The sequence below is a fragment of the Typopeltis vanoorti genome, chromosome 2 (genome assembly GCF_054136105.1).
Source record: "Typopeltis vanoorti isolate ZY-2024b chromosome 2, IOZ_Tvanoo_1.0, whole genome shotgun sequence".
In the NCBI taxonomy this organism is placed as follows: domain Eukaryota; kingdom Metazoa; phylum Arthropoda; class Arachnida; order Uropygi; family Thelyphonidae; genus Typopeltis; species Typopeltis vanoorti.
In genome coordinates, this window is record NC_143550.1 from 124322976 (window position 1) to 124347032 (window position 24057).

The window sequence follows — 24057 nt, forward strand, 5'->3', positions numbered from 1 at the left end:
ATAGTCCATATATGGTCTGACCGATACCTTATATAGAGGCACCACCTCCTTATCCCTACATGTCAATGTACTTTTTATCATAGCAGCAATGCGACATGCAGTCTTTGCAACACATATGATGTTCCCCTGGAACTTCAGTCCACTGTCTACCATCACTTTAAGATCCTGAATCTCATCCACTTCCTGAAGTACAGTTCCACCTATACAATACATAGCCTTAGATCCCTGTTCCCAAAGTGTAGCACCTTGCATTTATTAATATTAAAACTGCAACCCCATTCATTTGTCCAAGCTAAAAGTCTATTCAAATCTTCCTGTAAAGAATTAACATCAGCACTACTCCTAATAATTCTACCTAACTTTGTATTGTTGGCAAACATTTGAAGATCTCCAATCAGTCCACATGAAATATCATTAACAAATAAGTTAAACAGTAGGGCCCAAGAACAGAACCCTGCACTACACCACTGGTCACCTTCCTTTACTGAGACACAGTCCCATCATACACAACTTGCTGGTATCATTCAGAGAGCCAATATATTCTCTATTCCTATCCTCTGCAGCTTGTACATGTGGTAATCTATCAAATGCTTTTGTCGAGTCCAAGAATACTACTATATATGATTCTCTAACCCAACACATTCATCACCTTATCATAAAACATAAGCAGATTGCTAAAACAAGACCTGCCCTTCACAAACCCATGCTGACCATCATAGAGAATCTTATGTTGATCAACCAAATCCTCTATTCTATTTCTAACCAATTTTTCCAACACTTTGATCACAAATGCAGATATGCAGAACTGCCTATAATTGGAAACTTCTGTTCTCAAACCATGCTTGTGGAGAAGTATTATTTTACCTTCTTTCCACTTCTTAGGAACCTTTCCCACCGCAAGACTTTCATTAAATAACCAGGACAAGGGCATCACCTACTCTTTTGCACATTCTTTAAAAATACATGGGGATATGTCACCCATTTCTACAGCCTTATTAAACATCTAACCCAAGCAACACTTGATACACCCCTGATTCTTTCACTTTTAATTCTCCTAATTCATGTTGCTCAGCATCATTCACACCATTATGATATACACTGATGAAATGTTCATTAAATAATTCCACTATATCATTTGCTATGGTTACTCTGCCACCATAACTATCCACCAGTATCAATCTGCCATAATTATTCTTTCTCTTGTTTTCCACATAGCAGAAAAATTCCCTTGGATTAGCTTTGACCTGACTAGCCAATCTCCTCTTATATTTTAACCACTTTTCTGGCCTGCACTTAATATTCTTCATGCATCTGTTCACTGCAAACTATCTTGTACTTCCATCATAACAACTTCTTTTGTAACACTGCTTGCTTGATTTCACTGTTCATTCATCTCACTCCTACTCTGTTTATTCACTTAACTCGTGGTATGCAGTTATGCATTGCTTGTGTTACATTGTGCCTCATTTCCCATGCACTGTCAACATCTTTTCTACATTAACCCAGCGTATTGATGCTAGTTAACTACGGAGCTTCTGATAATCACCCACCTTATAGTTCCACATATAGAAATTCTTGATAACTTTTTCTGTTTGACTACTTTCCAAACGAATACCTCATGATCACTTTCACCAACAGGTGGCAGTGTTGATATCTCATTCACAACCACATCCTGTGAAGATATCGCCTAATCTAACATCGATTTGGGGTACCATGCTAAATGTGAGAGCAGTATTTGATAGTTCGAATGATTTGCATAAGGTTAACAACTGTTTAGAGGTGAAGTAATGTTTGAGTGAAAGAGAAATCCTAATTTTCTTGGAGGCCAAAGGGGCATTGGTTATGATGTGTGTATATTAGGAGAAGGCTTGATATCAGGGTAATTCCAAGAAGAGAAATCTCATCTTGTTTGATTCAAAATAGTTCTTTTTGTGGGAAATAAGGCAGAACTGTGTTTTGCTAGCATTGAAATTGACAAAGTTATCTGAACCCCACTGAAAACAATATCTTGGAGATCAAAATTGAGATGGTGGAGGTTTATGCTCTGTAAGTTGTAGTGATTTGTGTAGTGTAAAGTTTGTCAATGAAAGTCGGAGCACATTATGCTGTTGTCAGTGAAACTGTATGAGAGAACAGAACCACAGCATTAATTGCTTATTTTTACAATAAGGAACCATCCACCAATCACACATGGTGTACATCCAGTCAGAAAGCTGACAATCATTGCAGAAGTTGTGGGACAGACCAAATGGTGGGAGCTTACTTAATAGGCCTTTGACCCAGACCTGGTCAAAGCTTTGGAGATATCAAGTGCAACCACTTGAGATTCACTAAATTTTTCCATAGCATTTGTCCAGAGATGGGGCAGATCTCCTGTTTATCAGCAGCAACAGAATCCATACTGGCAGTCATTTATTAGTTGGTTGCCTTCAAATAGCATAGGATTTGGGTATTGATAGTTTTCTCCCTAACTTTAAGGAAGATTGAGATGTGAAAGAAATCGGACAAGGGTTGTCTCCCTTCATGGGAATGGAGGCCAATTTCTAGGTTGTGGGATAGATACTAGTGGAGTAAGAGAGCATAAACAGGCAACATAGGACAGGAGTCAATTCTGGTGCACCAACCTTCTGCAGGATAAGCAGAATGCATCAGAACACATGGAGACTTTCTAATGTCTAGTTTGGACAATGTTTTTCTGATCTCCCTTTGGTAAAGAGACAGATGATGCATTGCGTATTAAGCATTTAGTTCAGTTGGGAGACATTTACCAGGAACATTTATACATGCAGTGGAGGAAAAGTATAAAGCCATGAGGTTAGTTTTATTCTTTGAGTGATGATGCAGTAGAAGCATCTGAGTATGACAGTGGTGAGAAAAATTTTAGCAAAAATTACAACTAGTTGCTTTGGCAAAAGACCAAAAGGCTTAGTCGCTGTTGAATAAGATGCAAATTTCCTGCTTTTCAAAGCCTGTTTTTGGAAGCGTTGATAGTTTTCTGGCAGCTGTTTGGGACTTGGGTATAAGCATTAAAGAATGGTGGAGTTCTTGATGAAAGGCCTGTTGTGGTATGCTCAATTTTTGACTCGTACAGCCTTGGCACACCTCGGTTCTTTAGAATGGTGCAGGGAATTCATGTGTCCATGCCAGTAAGGATGTGTTGGATGCATTGATGGAAGTTTTTTCACTTGACTATGCTGCGAATTATATATTTGGTTTAATCCCTTGTCCAAGTGTAAGGCAATCAAAGTTTGCGCCTGAAGTATCTTCAGGACTGGGGCAACTTGTGGCAAAGGTGGTATATAATGCAAAGCGCATTTCCTTTCTGACATGTATAATGCTATGCATTAAGGGAAGGGGTCACTACTCAGACCAGTTTTGACCTTTATTGAGGTCTCATCAGTGGGAGCCAGACCCAGAGGTGGTGATACTAAGGTGGAAGTAATGGAGAAGTCATATTTCCATATACCAGTTGCCAAAAGGTGTCACACTTTATTATTAAAATTCTCTGGATTAGAGATAAGGTGATGGAAGTTTTTTTCACTTGGCTATGCTACCAATTATATATTTGGTTTAATCCTTTATCCAAGTGTAAGCAAACAAAGTTTGCACCCAAAGTATCTTCAGGACTGGAGCAACTCGTAGCAAAGGTGATATAACTTCTCATCACTTGCCTTAGTATCTCATAATACAAAGCACATCTCCTTGCGGACATGTATAATGCTATGCATTAAGGGAAGAGTCCTTTGCCACGTGTTGCCTCAGTTCTGAAGATACTTCAAGTGCAAACAAATCCCCTATGAAAATAATTTCCTTGCTAAGAAAGTAAGACTGGCAAAAATTATCATTTAAGGAGAGGAAGTCTTCAGAGTATTTGGTGGTATCGGGAGAGCAATAGACAGTAATGAATCTAAGCGGGACAAGGAGATTTTTAGCAAAAGAGGTCATTCTAACAATTCTAGGTGGATGCCCTATGGCATGGCATGGTACGTCAAAGCAAATATATGTACAGATGTGTCACCCTTGGGTTGAAAGGAGTCAAAGAGCATGTAATTGGAAAAGCTAAGGTGAGTAGTTTTTTTTTTGGGGTGGGGGGGGGTGAGATTTAGATTTCTGCCAGGAAAAGAAGGTGGGGGTTTTGCAGACTGAATATGCTAGCAAACACTATTGAGGTTGAAGTTGAGACCACATACATTTGTGAAATGAATTTAGAAGGTTCTGTAGGACTTGTTTTTAACTTCATGGGTCATGCATGTTTCTTATGCATTGCCTGTATACCGGTTTCTATGATCGTGTTTTCACTTGACATCCTTGTTCTCTTTGAACAAAGGTTAGGTTGGGCCAAGCTAATAAAGCACAATTGAGGGCAAGTACCATTAAACTTGTTCTTTACCTGCTATTAAATTTGATGTGCTCGTTGGTGTGTCACAGGTTGACTTTCATGAGGCGGGAAATTTATTGTTCTCTTATTCATGGGTCTGAAACATAGGCCCCTGACGATTTTTCTGGGATCGAAGTTGTGTTAATGCATTAACGTAATGGTATCATCCTTTAGTGACTCATTGGTTTCAGTGTGGAAATTGAGAATGACTATGCGGAACTTTTTATTCTCATCCTCGATTGAGTTGTGTATCATTGGCACAATGAAGTCGCAATATTGATTGGTGCTGGACTTATTGCCAAGGACTGATTTCTTGCTGAATAGTGTCCAGTGATGAAACCAAACATAGAGTATGGCATGATATGTCGTCACTTCTCCAGAGAAGAGGCTAAGAACAATGCCCTTTAACTCAACTAAAGTACAGGAATTGTCTTCTGGAATGCAGAGGATGCATGTTGGTTATTTCTTAGAATTGCTCTTCATTCTACTTATACAGTCTAGATATATTATACTAGATTTCAGAAAACTGTAAATTAAAGATGCTAAGAAATTATATTCTTGGTTTAATCCTTTATCCAAGCATAAGCAAACAAAGTTTGCCCGTGAAGTATCTTCACGACTGTGCAACTCGTATATAGAGGCTAATAACTTCACATCACTTGCCTTAGTATCCCATAATGCAAAGCACATATCCTTACATACATGTATAATGCTATGCCCCTTACCATAATGCATAGCATTATACATGTCTGTAAGGATATGTATAATGGGCATGGCTCTTTCAACACATCTCTCTGGGCAAAGTCCAGACAATGTGTTGAAGGAGCCATACCCATTATAATGATGTGACATTTTTACTCTGTGGAAAGATCTAGGTTGCAAGGAATCTTTTGGACTTGCAGACAATTTAACTAGTCTCATGCACAGTGGCAGAGTTTTTTCTTGCATGAAAATAAAGGTTTTTCATCCCTCAAAATAGGTAAACTGGCTAAATAACAGGCAAATTAAGAGACATACATGCCTTGGTCAGCCTTAGTTACATTGGCCATAATTCCAACCACTGAAATTTGATTTAATGTAAAATATGTTTGCTTATTACTTGCTGATACAACTTTTGTAGTTAGTTTACTTTAATGATAATTGGCTGCTCGTGTTAATTGATGAGGTTTTGTCTTTTAGTATTTGCAACAACAGGAATGCAAGCATTTGTACAGTAGAAAGGAAGGGCAGAAACCAGAGAACCGGACCAAAAATCGTTATAAAAACATTTTACCTTGTAAGTTACAGTGGTTTTAAATCTCTTTATCTTTTTTTTTTTTTATCAAAACAATGTTGGATATTTCTGTAATGATGGGAGAGGACATTATTATACAGGATAGAACTAAAGTAATAAGGCAGCTGCTGAATATATTATACTGCTACTAAAATTTTTCTGCTTAACTGGATTCTGTGACTGCCCTGTTACTTCTAGACCAATGTAGATTATAAAATATTTCTATAGCATTTCTAGACATCTTTCAATAAATATGTAATAATTTATTCATAATATAAGCAGCTCTCCCTTTTGAGAACCCATAGATGCCAAAGGAATAATTTGGTATATCAATTCTTCCACTATAACGTATATTGTTTAAAATAACATGGGTGCTAGCTGAGACCAATTTGTTTGCTATAGTGATTTTGCAGTAACTGTTCTCATTGTGAAAGTGAAACCATCTCCTGGTTAAATGTTTTTTTATTATTTAAGGTTTGATCATTTGATTATACTGATGTAAAGTGATAAAAAAAACTATAAAAAATAGTGATGTAAGATTACATCATTATTTTTGTTAACATAATATATATATATATATATAAAGATAAGCTGAAATTTGAAACTGCCAGAGGGGCAGAGCCCCCCACTAGTGTGTGTGTGTGTATTATTAAACAGTAGATTTGATCTGAGATTATTTCGAAAAAAAAACCAACTGTTTTAATTAAGATATATGAAATTATTGTCCTTAAGCTACAAATGGAGAATTAATCATATTATTTATTTTATATATAAAATAGCATGAACCTTCATAAAAAAATAATATAAAAATTGCCCATAACCTTATCTTTAGCAACAGAACAGAGATATTCCATTTCTGTTCAGATTCTTGATTTGATGGTTCCATTTCTCCCTAGATATAAATTAAACATGCCAAGAAATTATATTCTTGGTTTAATCCTTTATCCAAGTGTAAGCAAACAAAGCTTGCATCTGAAGTATTTTCTGGACAGGGCAATTCATATATAGAGGCTAATGACTTCACATCACTTGCCTTAGTATCCCATAATGCAAAGCACATCCTTGTGGACATGTATAATGCTATACATTATGGGAAGGGCCACTGCCCAGACTGGTTTTGACCTTTATTGAGGTCTCGTCAGTGGGAGCCAGAGAGCTTGGTCCACCTTTACTACGAGTTGCCTCACTCCTGAAGATACTTCAGTTGACCCAGACCTTTATTAAGGTCTCATCAGTGAGAGCTAGACCCAGAGGTGATATTAAAGTTGAAGTAATGCAGAAGTCATATTTTCATATACAAGTAGCCAAAAGGTGTCACCTTATTAAAATACTCTGGATTAGAGATAGTTGTTGGAAGTTTTTCCACTTGGTTATACTATAAATTAAAGATACCAAGAAATTATATACTTGATTTAATCTTGAACTTTGCATTCATCTTGAATATTTTCTACCAATCAGGATGACATATCAACATTGGAGGTAGGAAAAACACCACCAAAAATCTGTAGATATTAGATGAAACACTAAACATATCAAGGTATAAAAGTTCTACAATGGCTTCAACTGCATGATTCATAAGATGAAATTCCAGATTATTATTATTTGTGACACCTCCAGGGAGTCCAAAGACTCATCGAGGGAGGGTACCTACAACTCTCAATCCACCAACTACAGTGAAACTACACCAACGCCATCTACCGTCCACAACCACCACTAGTATTTTTACAGACAATCACAAATATCCATGCCCATGCCAGGATTCAAACTCGCAGCCTTTTGGCTGAATAGTGGATACGCTAACCACTCGGCCAAACAGGCCTGCAAAACATAGCCTTTAAAGGAATACAGTGAACCGACCAGGACTTGTGACGTAATGTGCAATCCTTACCTTCTCATAGTGCATCCCATTAGGTATGTACCTGGATACTGACCAAACGAGGATGGGCTAGCAATTAGGGATTTAGCCGACCAAATTGTATTCTTATTGTCTTAAACCACAATACAAAATGATGGTATAACATGATAGAATTTCATGTCAGCTTGGACGTTGCCCATTAAACAAGGTCTCCGATGAAAGCTCTACTCCAGTCTGTAACAAAAAATGGAAATAATGTGAGAATCACAGAGGAATTTTTATATTGAATGTTCTGGATAAGATTTATGTAAGCATACTCAAGGAGGCTAAGAAAAATTGTAGAAGAGAAACTACAATTTTTATAATTAGCTGAGTTCAGGCCAAATAGAGGTAGGTTGTCAGGATCATATTTACCCTTTAAGACAAATGGCTGAGAAATCATGGGAATATAACAATGATCTGTTAGATTTTAAAAAGGCACATGACAAGGAAGGAGATGGGGGTTATTGCACACTTATCTATGTAGATCACATTATGAAAGAAAGTGACATTAACCAGTTAAAAATTTGTGAAGTTAATCTCAGCTCTTTACATTGTGCATATTATGTTATACTCTGAAGTAATCCTGTACTGGATTTATTAAACTAAATTGAATACCTGCTGTAACAAATGTGGTACAAACATCAACAATAATAAAACAAAAGAAAAGAAAAAACCTTCTGTGAAAATAGGCATGAACATAGAAGCTATCAGCTGTTTCCTGAATGGGGAAACCCATAAAACAAGTAAAATGGTTTAGCTATTTAGGCATTTTAATGAAGTTATAAAATTAAATATGGAGATAGACATCAGAATAAACAAAGTTGCTTTGGTTGGAAGTCAATTAAATAAATTCATATGGAATAAGAGAGAAGATAAGAATAAGGCTTAAGAGCTGTAGTTATTATTATAAAAGTATTCAAGGGGTGCTTAAGGGTCAAAGCTGTATAATTGAGAGGAGACCTCCAAATAGCCTTTAAAGGAATGCAAGAGAACCGACCAAGACTTATGACGTAATGTCCAATCCATACCTTCTCGTAGTGCACTCCGTTAGATATGTACCTGGATACTAATGAACGAGGATGGTCTGGCAATTAGGGATTTAGTTGACCAATTTGTATTCTTATTGGCTTAAATCACAATAAAAAATGATGGTACAACATGACAGATTTCATGTCGGCTGGGGCATTGCCTGTTAAACAAGATCCCCGTTGTTTTTGCCAGGGAACCAGGATGAACAGCGAAAAGTCAGCTACTGGAACAAATCCTCCTGAAACACACTCAACATCATCAGAGTTCAAGATCGGTACTATCAACATAAGAAGCCTGAATGCAAAGAAATGGAGCGCTAACTGAGGAATTGGATAATTGCCAGATCGACATAATAGGGGTGACTGAAACAAAAAAGGCAAAAACTAGTCAACAGTGCCTTAGAAGATAGAAATATAAGATCTGATAATGTTGCTGTATTGACAGATATCTTTCTGAACAATAAATACAGAATGTTATATTCAAGCAATGGCAACCAAGGAAAAGAAGGAGTACCTATGGTATTCAACACTCAGTATGAGACTAATCTTCTTGAATGGCAGGCAATATCTAGTAGAGTGATGTGGGCAAATATCAGAATTGGGAACTGGACAATGAGACTTATTTGTGCCTATGGTCCCACAGAAGGTTCTATTAAGGTAGAAGTGGGGGGAATTTTTTGAGGCTCTAGAGAAAAGAGAAAAAAGGGAAAGTTGATCCTTGTTGGAGATCTAAATAGCAGAGTAGAAAATGATTGTCAGATATACGAAAATATTTTGGGAAAATTTGGAGAAAAGAGCAAAGCAAATAATAATGGCAAATACCTGTTGAATTTCCGATCAGGACATGGACGGGTTATTACTAACACCATGTTCCAACATAAAAATGTGCACAAATTCACATCGAGAGAAGAGGCAAGGAATAAGAAAAATCTCGTTGACTATGTTATTGTTGGTATAATGTTTTCTCACTAGTGCAGGACACTCGGGTGTATAGAGGATTTGAAATTGGAAGTGATCACTATTTAGTCTTGAGCAGGATAAAATTGAATTTCATATTGAAAAGAATAACATGTAAGAAAGTTTTAAAGCGAATAAAAGTTGAGCAGCTCTCAGATGTGAACTGTAGACTAAAATACAGAAATATTATTGAAAAGAAAATGAAAGAGTTTGAGAACAGGAATCAAACCTTGGAGATTCAGTGGCAAACTCTGAAGGAAACATTGATTGATTCTGCCAGAGAGGCATGTGGTGAGGTTGTGTGCAAGGATAAAAAATTCAGAACTCCCTGGTGGACACAGGAAGTTAAAGAGGCAGTGAAGGAAAAGAAGAAAGCATATCAAAAGTTCCTGGCAAATAAGTCAGCTTTTACTCTTACAGAATACAGAGACAAATGTAAGAAAGCTAAACAGTGTGTAAAACTAGCTAAACAAAAGTCTTGGGAGGACTTTGGCAAGAATATAGAAAATAAATATCAAGAAGGTGGCAAAATATTCTGGAGGTTGTTGAAGAAGCTTAGGAATGGAGGAAAGAGTGCTGTAAAAGGAATTAGAGATGATAAAGGTGAAATGAAAACAGGAGAAAAAGATATCCTTGAAGTATGGAGTAATTACTTTGAAAAACTGCTAAATGAAACAAGCAGTGATGACAGCACAGTGATAAAAAACACTGACCAGGCATGCAGTCAGGAATACATATCCATACTTAAAGTAGAAAAAGCCATCAAAGGCTTGAAATGTGGAAAGGCAGCAGGAGTAGATGATATTCGACCAGAAATGCTGAAGTATGGTGGTATAAGAGTCTTACAGTGGCTGCACTGCATAGTTCAGAAAGCCTGGACAGAGGGACGAATTCCCGATGATTGGAGTAGAGCTCTCATAGTACCCATATATAAAAAGGGAAATAAAACTGAATGTGAGAATTACAGAGGTATTTCCCTACTGAGTGTTCCTGGCAAGATCTATGCAAGTATACTTGAGAAACGGTTGAGAAGAATTGTGGAAAAAAAGCTTGGTGAAGAACAAGCTGGATTCAGGCCAAATAGAGGCTGTCAGGATCAGATCTTCACTTTACGACAAATAGTCGAGAAAGCATGGGAATATAACAAAGATCTGTATTTAAGTTTTGTCGATTTGGAAAATGCATATGACAAGGTGCCAAGAGAGAAGCTATTCAATACGCTGCAGTTATATGGTGTCAATGGGGCATTATATCAAGCAATACTTAGTCTTTATTTGAGTTGTAAGTCAGCAGTTAGAATTGAAGGAAGTACAGGAAGATGGTTTAATGTTAAATCTGGTGTGAGACAAGGATGTACATTATCCCCTCTGTTATTCATTATCTATATGGATCACATTATGAAGGAATGTGGTATTAAACCTGATATCAAAATTGGAGATGTTAATGTCAGCTCTTTGCTTTATGCGGATGATGTTATACTTCTAAATAAATCCGCTACAAGTCTGCAAGATTCTCTGACTAAATTGAATAGCTGTTGTAATAGATATGGTATGAAGGTCAGCAATAAAAAGACAAAGACAATGAAAATAGGCAGAATCATTGAAAATGTCAACTGTGTTGTGAATGGAGAACCTGTGGAACAAGTAAAACATTTCAGCTACTTAGGCACAATTTTTACTGAAGATGGTAAACTAAATATAGAAATAGACAACAGAATCAGCAAAGGTGGTATGGTGGGAAGTCAATTGAATACATTCATATGGAATAAGAAAGAAATTAGTCGGAACACTAAATTAGCTCTATACAAGACTGTGTTCAAACCAATTTTAACTTATGGATCTGAGAGCTGGGTCAGAAGTAAAACACTTGACCAAAGACTAGAGACCGCAGATATGAGAGTCCTGAGAAAGATTAGAGGCGTGAACAGATGACATCAATGGCAATATCATATTAAAAATTAGGATATTAGGAAAGAACTTGACATTGTCAGCATCCAGGAATGCGTTAGCAGAGCTAATCTCAGATGGTATGGTCACTTAAATAGAATGGGAGAGGAAAGATTAGCAAAACAAGTGTTCTCTGCCAGGTTGGCAGGAAAACGACCCAGAGGAAGACCGAGATATAGGTGGATTGATAAGGAACAAAGTGCCTTAGACAATAGAAATATAAGATCTGATAATGTTGGAGTCTTGACAAGTGACAGACTGATTTGGAGGAAAATTGTAGATAGGAAGTTAGTAATGATGTAATTTTTTCATGTAGTACTGTCATATCCTGTACACCCCTTGAGGGTACATGGCAGGAATTTGATGATGATGATTTCCCCCCGTTATTGTTGTTTTTCCTACTTTTCAGTTTTTGATATCCATTATTTCATGCAATGTGATCTTTGTTTGATTTTTTTTCTGTGTTATATTTTCTGATGTTTCTGATTTCTTTCAACTTTTGCATTTCCACAAATTCTATATTGTCTATGCTACTACTTCCATCTCCTTTATCCTTAATTCTCTTTTTTTTGATAATCAAATGATTGTACATTGTTTTTCTATAGATGGCCTGTTTTACTGGTGTTTCCTTTATTCGTTAGTACCTAACTTCTCTTGTTGAAGCATTTCTGTGATAAGTGGCTCATTTATATTTCTTTCTTTCATTCTTCGTTATTTTCTGAAACTTTTCTTTTATTTAATATATTTTCACCTACTAAAGATTTTTTCATTTCTTACTCTTGATATTTATTTTTATCATTGCTTCCATCCCTGTTAAAGTTAGACTGATAACAGCTGTATCTACAATTTCTTTTATTCATAATATAATGGATTTCATTGAAAATTTCTCCATTAGGCAATCTCCAGGTACATTTTCATTTTTTTTTTTTTTTTTTTTTAAGAATATATTACTAGTATCGATTTTCCTGACTTTGCAAATTCAGTGCTTTTATCCTCTAATTTCTTTGGCTTGTACCTACATGCAAAAGAAATATGAGGACAAAAATCATGCCTGCTGTACATTTTCTCATTATAATTTTCCATTGGCATCCATTATATTTGAGTGTTAGAGAGAGAAAGATGTTCATAGAAACTGTCAATTTTTTTGCCTGAATAATTGTATATATTTCTATATATCAAAATAAGAGACAGTTATGAAATGTATTAATCTCGAGCCAGGAAAGTTACAAGTATTGTATGGAAAACTAAGTTGGAGTATGAAAAGGAATTGGCTTCGTAGGCTAAAGGCTACTCAAAATAATTTTATCATTATGCTGTAAGTAAAAGAAAGAATGAATGCAGAAGAGTAACTTTACTGATTGCAGACAGTACGTTAGTATCAGAAACAGATGAGGTTGTTGATATAATGAGTGCTCACTTAACCAAGATCTATCAACCTGGTGTATGTATAATAGTATACAGTGCTACCACTTCATTGGATGAAGAGATAGAGGTGCACAAGGAGGAGGAAGATCTACAGCTGTTGCATAACCAAGATAACAATTTGGCGATTGGGACAATAGGATATCAGCACCTTTACTAAAGGAATATTCAGCCGAACTGGCTAGGCCCTTGACATGTTTGTATAATTAGCTCAGGAACGATCCCACAGGAATGGGATCTTTCCTGATATGTACGATAATCTCATTGCACAAGAGTGCTGCAAAGACTTATCTGTCTGATTATCAACCTGTCCGTATCTCTAGAGTAATTGTAAAGATTTCAGAGAAGTTGGTAAGAACTTTCATACAGAAATGGGTGGACAAACAAGAGGCATTCTGCAAGGAACAGCATGGGTTTACTAAAGGTAGGGTTGTCTGAGCAATTTGCTCATATTTTATAATGTTACGGCTGAGTAAGTAAAACAATTCAGCTATTTAGGCACAATTTTTAGTGAAGATGGTAAATTAAATATTGAAATAGACATCAGAATTAGTAAGCTATTATGGTATGAAATCAGCTAAAGAAACGTATATGGAGTAAGAAACAAAATTAGTCAAAACACTAAATTTAACTGTATGGTTCAAACCAATTTTACTTTATGGGTCTGAGAGTTGGGTTAGAAATAAAACACTTGATCATAGACTGGATATGAGATATGATCTCTAATATGAGAATTCTGAGAAAGATTAGTGGAATGGATCAGTGGCAGTGTCACATTAAAAAGGAGAATATTAGGAAAGAATTGCCATTGTTAGCATTCAGGAATCTGTTGGTAGAACTAATCTAAGGTGGTATGGTCACTTAAACAGAATGGGAGAGGAAAGATTAGCAAAACAAGTGTTCTTGTTTTGTTAATCAGAACAATGCCTTAAAAGGCAGAAATATATTGGAATCTTGACAGATAACAGATTAATTTGGAAGAAAGTTGTTGATTGGAAGTTAGTAATGGTGCAACTTTTTCATGTAGTACTAATAATAGATGGATTAAGGAAAACTAGACTCAATGCAAAATCATCCTTTGTTTTTGGTTACTGCACTATAGAGGATATTTCATCATTTCAGCTGATTCTTTGAATGCTCTTGAGTAAAAATGGTAATCAATGCGGAGCATTTCAGTTTGTTGCCATTCTACTTGGTTTTTTGTTTCTATTGTATGTGCTGCCATCCCCTCCTAAACCTCCATATCTGCCACTCAGAAAACCAGGTGTCGGCAAGACCCGTTGCAATTGTGGCCTACACTACATAGGACTGACTAGTAGATCTGGTGACGTGCCAATTGGAACACTTCACGGATATTGAAAATGAAAGAAAGCACAAATCAGGGCTTTGTTTCTTATTAATATAGTTTCTTATAGAATAAGAAGCTATTTTTATTGATTTCTTGACTAGTTTTATGAAAATCTTTTGTTTCACATCATCAACAGTATCAACATTCAATCTTGATTTCTCACTTATCCAAAAATCATTACCAATTGAAAAAACTATTTCAACTGCTGCATTAGTTCCAGGGCAGCACAACGTAAATTCAACAAGAATAACTAAATTTTCATATGGAATGTATTCATTTTTGAAATGGTTAAATATTTCCACCCATCTTTTATCAATTTCAACATGTTGATTTTCCCATTGTTCTAATTTATCAGAATTTAAATATACATTCAGTCTTCTAATTTCTTCAAACAGACAATTGTCATAGATTTTAATATCAGGCATTTCTTTCGATAAAAACTCAACACAATTTTCAATATCTGCCCAATTTACTTGCGATGAAGTCAAAAAAACCATTGAAAACTATTATTTCCTGTGATGTTTGTTTCAGACCATTCTTCAACATATTGGAAACATGTTTGGTAAAAATTCTGCACTTCTTTGGTAAACTTTTCCGTTATGCCCGGATTTGATTCCTCTAAGTTTGACAATTTTCTTTTTATTATTAAAGGAATAAATTTTTCTTCAAATCGTGATTTATATTGAAGGACAAAATCGTTCAAAATAAGACTAACTTCTGTAGCTGAAATATGTTCACCTTCAATCTTTTGAATCGTTTTGTGGAAAATAGATGCCTGATTATGTACAAAATACAATAATATCTCCGATAATTCATAATTGAAAAAAGATTCCAGAATTTTTGGACATTTGTCTAAACTTAAAAAATATGAACAGAGAGGCTCAAATAATTGTAAAACACGCTCTATAGCAGGTGTTAGAGCATGCCATCGAACTTTTGAATGTCCTGAAAGTTTTTTGTATTCAACATTTGCGTCTTCACAAAATTGTTTTAAAGTAGCCACCCGAACAGTAAAACGACTAAAATACAAATAAATTGTCGTTATTATTATTTCTACATCAATTGGCATGGCACATGACGCTGTGTTGATTGCATTTGACAAAATATGTGCATTACAACCTATTCCTAGTATTTTCTTTTGGAGTAAATCTTGTAATTTTACATAGACATTATTCACTCCTTTGCGTCTTCGCCCACCAAAATTTGTGTTTGTATTATCAGCTGTTAGTGCAACAACTTTAGATTTCAAATTGTTTTCATTTATTACTCTACATAGGTGGTTTGAAAATTTCAGCAGTTTCGCCCTCAATGGATTCTAAATTTAAAATTTTTACTTGAATGCCCTTGGTAACATTATAATACCTTACTGGTATTGAATACAATTTGGTTTCATTATGATTTGCTGCATCAGATAAAACCGTTACAAATGCTGCATTTTTCAAGTCTTCTGCAAGTATTTAATAATAATAATGATTTAATAATAGCCTCACATTTTGTCCTGGCACATGAAAATTTAGCATTGTGAAAGTTTTTCAATAATTTAGTTGTACAATCACAGTCAAGTTTTCTACGAAAACTTTGATTATGAATTATGGTATGAAATGCAAATGTTCCCTCCATTACAGCTAACTGTTTTTCATCTTCAGAATAATTAGAAGTTTTAAAAAAATAGGTTAGTTTACTACTGGAAGCTGATGCATCTAATGATTGCTTATGTTTGTTGGTGTTCAAGTGTTTTGTTATAGCTGCTCTGCCTCCAACTGCAATACAAAATTCTCCTCTGCAAATATTGCAGAAAACAATATTCTCTCTCTTTGATATGAGGAGTGGAAATTCCTTTTTCAATTGATCGTTGAAATGGCATTTCCTCTTTCTTGATTTTTCCATCCCTTAAATGAAATTAAAAATAAAATATAGAGCCACACGAATGATGCAAGCACATTATGAATAAATAAAATTAATAATTAAAACTTGAATAAGTGATAAAACTTTACTAAATCTATATTTAAATTATTTTACACTTGTGTTGAAAACAGGGTTGTATAAAATTGAATTAATGAATTAATAAAACGTGAATTGTACTTACCTGAGTATAATATTCACTGAGAAAGAAATAATTTCGTATTTCCGTTAGAAATAAACACGAAGTATAATATAGAGATAAAGTGAAGTGCGCAATGGTGCAAGACACGTGAAGTTCTCCTATGCCCTGCGCATGTGTTTCATAATCGCGTCTTTCCAAACTGTACCATCACATGACGCGTAACAGTTCGGCGCGGCATCTCTGAATACAGAGATTAACAGATTAGTTTTAAAATATCGAAAAGGAGGACAGGTAGGAGGACACTTTTTGAGAAAGGACAGAACCTACAAAAGAAGGACTGTCCTCCCTAAAGGAGGACGATTGGTCACCTTACTATGTGGTTGTTGTGATGAATTAGTGAAGGCCAAATCTTTGATGATGTAAAATCATCCCTTGCTTTTTGTTGCACTGTAGAGAGTGTTTCATCATTTCAGCTGATTCTTTGAATGCGCTTGAGAAAAATCAGCAATCTATGTGTAGCATTTTTGTTTGTTGTTATAGTACTTGATGTTTTGTTTCAGTTGTATGTGTTGCCAGTTCTCTGCATCCTTGATGGGTTCTGATCAACATACCTCTCCTGACCTGCTTGTCTGTCCTATGCGGTGTAAACCACAACTACATCTGATCTTGTAGAGACCTGGTTTTTTAAGTAGCAGATGGGGAGGTGACCAGAGATCTTGTTGATTGGGTAGAAGACACCCTTTATATTTTGTTGACAAGTAACCTTGCTATTTTATTTGTGACTGCTTGTATATATATGGAAGCGTCACTACTCATCTAGAGTTGGTTTTCCTGTTCATTTCATTGTTTTGAATGTAGGATTTTTTTTTTTATTATTAATGTTCTATTGTAATGTTCTTTGGTAGGATCGAACTCAGGTATTATAACTCTTGGTTCGTTTTATCTATATTAGTGGAAATTCTGTAAGCCCTATCGTGTAGGGAACAGATGATGCCTATTTTCTGCTCTGGGTGGTGATGGGATGTGACATGTAGGTAATGTCCAGTATTTGTTAGCTTCCTGTAGACTGAAAAATTGAGTGTTTCATTTGAATACCTCAATTTTTCAGGTATTTCAAAGAAACAGGTCTTTGCTATTTGACCAAAAATAGCGAATACCCGTTTGCCTCTAATTCAACAGTGAAGGTTGTTGTTAATGAGCTATCTTCTAATTGGGTAATAGAGCCAGCCAGGTACTAAAAATATTGTTGCCACATCTCCACCAAATTTAAGGTTGTGTTCCTTGACACTGGAAGCATTTTTTTTTCCCTCTCTCTTTCTCTCTCCCCAAACCACTTCATGAATAGGTTTGCTAACAAAGGGGGGGGGGGTAGGGAGAAGAGTCCATTGCTAGTCTTTTTTTCTGTTCAAAATATTACTCTTGGAATTTGAAAAATGTGTCTATTGATTGGGGTATTTAAAGAGATCCACCATGTCTGGAATGAGGTCTTGTAATAGTTATATGGTTTCGGTTCTTGGTATGTTGGTGAACAGATTCACTATGTCCATGCTTGGAAGTATATTAGTAGGAACTGTTGTAATGTTTTTTGATGCTTTCTGTGAAGTGCATTGTATGCTTTATAAAAGAGGATGTTTGGCCGATATGAGTTAACAGATTTGCTGGCTATTTGGATAGCAATGAAGTTTCAGAATAGCTTGCATCAACAACAGGTCCCAATAGCAAGTCCATGCATCTTAGGGATCCCATATATTCTTGGAACCAGAGGATGTCTTGGCTTGACATTTTTTTGTGTCTTCAGGCAAGTTCAACATATTTTTTATCAGGTGTTGGTCTTATTATGGAAATATCTCCTAGAGTCGTAATCTAATTTTTCATAAGTGTTAGTATTGTACAGAAACAATTGCATTTTTTCTGTGTTACATTCTATTGAATTTACTGATATATTCTACCACAGAGATTATATCAGTAAATTCAATTGATGAAAAACCCTCAACAGTGCAACAAAAAATACAGGATGATTTTGTAAGAATTAACATAAACTGGGTTGTATTCACTGAAGGATTTTAATAATTGATACTAAGTAAAAAACACTGACAAGTTTCGCCAACTTAGCTGTCTGGCTTCGTCAGGGTGTATAAAAGAGATACAAAACAACTTAAGCTACTTGTGAAGAAATGAACCGAATACAATCGTATTTTTACAAATACAGAAGAACGCGTACATCAAATGCATGGAGCGTGTATGATGTCAACTGTTGTTATGCAGGAACATTCTGTAATTAACAGTAAAATTTAACTCTGACGTGCTTAGTGATATTATGAGAATCTTCCAAATATCAACTAGAATTAATCCTTGATTTCTATTGAGGTTGCATTTAGAACGCATGACTGCTATAGCCTTCTTTTATGTTTTGGGAAATCTTCATCTAAATAGGGCATGAAGCTTTTGTCCCATTCGATGGTATGGTTTGTCCTTAAGAAATGAAGGGCTGACCCAGAGTTGTCTTCTCTGTTGTTGTTTACATCTCCGACGTGTTCTCTTTTCCTTATTTCCAAACTTCTTGAGGTCTGACCAATGTAATTTAATCCACACGAACAGGGGATGTTATAGACACTGGCATATTTGAAGAAGGCATTACTGTCTTTCGTAGATCTTAAAAAGTGGCTGATACTCTTTAAAGGTTTAAAAGTCACTCGTATTTCATGTAGCTTGAGGAGTGTAGCAATCTTTTTAGAAACTCTCCCAGCATAAGGAATGGCAATGGTGGATTTGTAACGTGTTTCTTCAGATTGTTGTTGTGGGAGGGCCGCAGAAAAGTATCTTATGGATCAGTTTTTTTGGATAACCATTGTCTATCAGGGTTTTTGATATATGGGATGATTCATCTTTGAGATCTTTTTTTTATGTTGTGATGCGAGTGGCCCTATTTTTGAGCATGTGCACAATGCTCAGTTTTTGAGAAATGTGGCGCGAAGATGTGAAGTGCAAATATTGACCTGTGTTGGTTGGTTTGCAATAGACTACAAGGCTGATATGTTTGGTGAAACTTGTTGGTGTTTTTTACTTAGTATCAATTATTAAAATCCTTCAGCCAATACAACCAGTTTATGTCAATTCTTGCATTCATTAGATGGTCGAAAATAATATAGAATCGTTAAGGGATGATTTTACATCTAGGTTGGTCTTCACTAATTCATCATGACAAACACGTAATTACTTGCAGTATGCATTCATCTATGGACCAGCAAACATCATACCAAGCATGCTTTTCATTGTTATTCATGTTCAAATATTTTCATTATGTATGTTAATTGTTATTATCTGTTCTAGATTTTTAATTTATTCACATAGTTATATGGATGATGTGAAACAAAAGATTTTCATAAAACTAGTTGAGAAATCACTAAAAATAGTTTCTTGTTCTATCTGATTCTTTAATTGTGGAATAATATCGAAAAAACATTCCTTCCTAGCAAGGTAGTCATTATGTAGCATTCCATTTCAGTAAATTTTATCAGTCTGTCTTAATTTTCATTCCTTTGGCCCAATCCAAATTTTTAGTTGCCCTGAGATGTTATTGTTTTCACTACTCCAGCATAAAAATTTCATAATTGCCAAGAATGTGTGTGTTATTGCTATTTAGTGTTTGGTTTAATGTTTCATACAGTGCATCCTGTCCTAATATTTTATTTCTTGTACTTAATTTTTAATGAAATACTGGATATTTCAAAAGGGTGTATACAACTTTGCAGGAGAAACAGAGAGTAACTCAGAAGATGTACAAAAGCTGAGTGAGTATCATAATGTAGTGAAACACATCAATTTTGGTCACATAACTTTATTACCAAATGACAACCCTAGATGGCATGATGACGACATTTGAAAATGGTGACTTTCGATAGTGCAGAGTGAGTACACAGTATGTTTTGGTTTGAGAAAACGAAGTCTGCAACACAAGTGCAGAGGAATTTCTGCATGCAATACAGCAAAAAACCTCCTAGTAGGCACATGATGTACACATGGCACAGGAATTTTGTGAAACAGAATTTTTTGTGTGTCATCCAGGGTCAACAGGAAATGCATGTGCTGCTAATGCTGTTGTGGAAGAAGTTCAGGAAAGTTTCCAGAGAAGCCCTGGAAAGTCAACCAGATGGGTGTCTCATCAAACTGGAATTCCACATGTTATGTGGCATGTTTTATGACAGAATCTACATTGAAGGCCATAGAAATTTATCCTCGTACATTTGAAGAAAGACAATAAGAAGATATACCAGGATTTCTGTATACGGAGATGATCAGTAGGATAGAACAAAATGAGAAAACTTGTTGAACATGATCATTTTCGATGATGAGTGCACTTTTCACATAAGTGGGCAAGTAAACTCACAGCTGCAGAATTTGGGGAAGCGAAAATCCACATGCCATCGTTAGAACATGTTCGCAGCACCCCAAAGGCTAAGTTTTTTGCACCATAAGCAAGATGAATGTGTATGGACCTTTCTTTTTTTTTCACAGTCGCCATTACATGTGGTGTGTATCTGAACGTGCTACAAGGTTACCTAATATCACAATTAGGTGACGATGACCAAAGCGGATGCTTAAGTTTCTTTCCACCAAGACGGAGCACTTCCTCGTTACCTGACAGATGTAAGGTTGTACCTGGACACCTATTTTTTAGGTAGATGGATTGATAGAGGGTTGTCTGTAGCATGGCCACCAGGTTCCCCCAACCTTACACTGTTAGATTTTTTTGTTTTCCAATTTGGATGAGCTGCATTCCAGAATAACTGCTGCCATTGATGAAGTTACACCAGATATACTCTGCTGCATGTGGCAGGAAATTGATTACAGATGGGATGTCTGCAGAATTACTGGAGACAGTCATATCGAACTTTAACTGTCTTTGTTGAAACTTCAGGTGTTATGCAATGTTTGCATGGAAATAAAAATTGTTTGTCTATCGCTATTTACCTTCTATTATCATTGAAAGTTGTATACCCCCTTTTGAAACACCCTATAGTTTGAAAATAAATTCCTCCCTCAGGATATCCTGTTATTGATATTACTAGATTTTTTTGAATTTGGTATTTTTATTTCACATGCTCCCAAGAAGCAGACCTCCTTGAGGAGTTCAAAGTCTGATCTGTTATACATTTGAAAGTCACAGCTATGATTTTATATGCCCATTATTGCCTTAGACTCTATTGCATCCATTAAAGCTATTTTCCATCTCTGATTATTTATCCTTCCTTGTAGACCACACTTCGTGGAAAGTCGATTAAGTAAGATAAGAGAAAAAATTTTAATCTTGATAAACTGGGAAAGAAGGCTTCATCTTGATGTTCAGAGATAGTGTGAAGGTTAAAATTTTAGTAAAATAGGAAAATGCATCCCTTGTTCTTGAATACCCCAATAGTATTTGGAAAGGGTGGGGGGAGAAAGATGAGGGATAAAAAGGGTGGGGCAAATTAAGAACCAGTCTATAGATAATGTGAAAAGATTGGGTTTGTGATTCTGATACTAGAAATGATATAACCTACTGAACTTAAATCAAAATTAATAACAAGCACTATGTAACTGGAATCAAAATATGCAGAATTTTATGTATTTTAGGGTATATAATTTATAAATGAAGTTCAGCCCAACAGGTTTCTTTGTTATAAAAATTATAATGTAAATTGTATATAAAGCAAAATTCAGTTATTTTACTTGTTTACCTGTGCTTATTTAATAAGAAAATTGATTTTTATAAATACAAATCTTAAAGTGCTTTTAAATGCTAAGAGTTCCCTCTTGTATGTCTCCCTCTTCAAAAAAAAAAAAAAAAAAAAAAAACATGAGAATGAATTTTTATAAGTTGATCACTTGTTTATAATTTTCAACTTAATTATTGTTGTCTAAACCATTCAACAGTATCTCCAGATGATTTCCAAGCTTTGGTTGTATTTAAGCATGACTCTTTTCGAATCAGTCTTTTAATCGTTTTCTAATTTGAATTCACCAAATATACCTTCTTTCTGATTAGAAATTTTTGGAAATTGCAGTTAGGTACTGAAAAGCAGGTCCTGTTTTTTTTATCCATTGCTTTAAGGTTTACTTGAACCATATCTAAATATCCATTGGTGACAAAAAAATTTCTTGTTTAAATGAGGGACATGCATTTTATGTTCTCTCATCCTTTTAAAAATAACTTTCCATTCTTGAAATTATAAGCTCCATTATTGAAGATAAGATTTAAGCAGTTTAAATTGTTGTTAAATTCAGATCTCTGAACAAAAGGAATTATACAATCATGTTAATCAAATTGGTTACTTGACAGCTACATAAATGCTTTCATTCTGATGATGACTTCATAACAGAAAGAGAAGATTCATCTGTCAATACCTCCAGCAACTTGCACTGGTCTTTTAGCAGATTCCAAGTTTAGATATTATATCAAATGTTTTTCATAAAAATACCAAATCATTAGTAACAGAAGTAAAAACTGGCTACATAATATTTTGGTTAGTCTCCAAAGTCATTGATATCTCACAAGTCATGGACAATTTTCCTTTTAATCTTTTAAGTCAGATTAACTTTGAAAATGTGTAGCAAACTGTGTATCTTGTAACCCATATTTCATACCCTTAGTAATGAACGTATACACTATTGTACTGCACATCAGTACAATAGTGTTGTTTCACTGTTTAACACTTATAAATGAAGTACACATAACAAAAGGTGTCCTCCCTTGTTTCCTAACCTCTAACTTTTCAGTGTGATATAATAATAAAGGTATGAAAGATTCAAAGTTGTCTGAGCAAGAGGGAATTTGAACACAGCAAGTTTTGGTTATAAGACAAGTTTAGCCACATTCAAGCTATTTCTCCATTTTCAAGCTATCACTATATTTTGAGTCATAATAGCGATACAAGGGATATTTCACAGTTATTACTTTTTTTTTTAAATGTGAATCTCACTCACGAAAGGTTGTAATCATACATCAGATGATAGTACAGTAAATTCTTGCTATAGTTGAATCCCTATGAACCATAGAAATAGTATTCAGTTCATTATATTCAATTCATTACTTGTATTCAATTATAATACAAGGTTCACAGTAGTGAATTTAGGAAAGCAGAACAAAAAATAAAATAAAAATTTCATAAGTTATAATTGACAACAGAAGCACAAGGTTTACAGTAATCAATTTAGGAAGGGAGAGAAAAAATAAATAAAATCTCCTCACTCCGTTACGAGGGAACAAAGGAAGTGACATGAAACAAATAAAAAAAATGACATAAATCATAATTGACAACAGAACACAAAAAATAGGCAAGAACCATATAAAACACACAAAATGACAACAGGAAAGAGTATAGATGCAAATAGTGGGAGATCTGAGAATGAAAACTAGAATAAAATGAAATTAAAAATGAAAATCCAGAATTAACTTTAAATTACAAAATGTCATGTTAGCTTAATGCCTATTATCTAAAATCTTCCTGGTGAACTAAATGGCGCAATCTGTACCATTAAAATAAAAAAATAACCTAAAAACTTCAGCTGTCAATCAACTTTAACCGGTCACTCCTGATTAGAAAGCGGGATCCTGATCATGCAAGCAATGGAGTTTAGATGTATTAGTCAGCACGATGGCAAGGACAATAGGAAGCTGATTTGTTTACACCATCTGTGCTCGTCACTTTCCCCTTCTCTTAAGCTGACTAATGCAGGCTAGCGATTCATCACTTATAAGTGACCAGTTATAAAGCCAACTGCCTA

General features: G+C 35.2%; 1 protein-coding gene across 3 annotated transcripts in view; it reads left to right on the top strand.

The window, feature by feature from the left end:
* The window catches only part of LOC150109410 (tyrosine-protein phosphatase non-receptor type 11-like), a 345702-nt gene that overhangs the window by 153746 nt on the left and 167899 nt on the right, over positions 1–24057 (top strand). For all 3 annotated transcript variants that reach the window (XM_090407982.1, XM_090407997.1, XM_090407988.1), the window contains one exon: positions 5558–5654. In XM_090407982.1, the coding sequence (XP_090264108.1) occupies positions 5558–5654 (97 nt within the window). The remainder of the gene's footprint in view (positions 1–5557; positions 5655–24057) is intronic.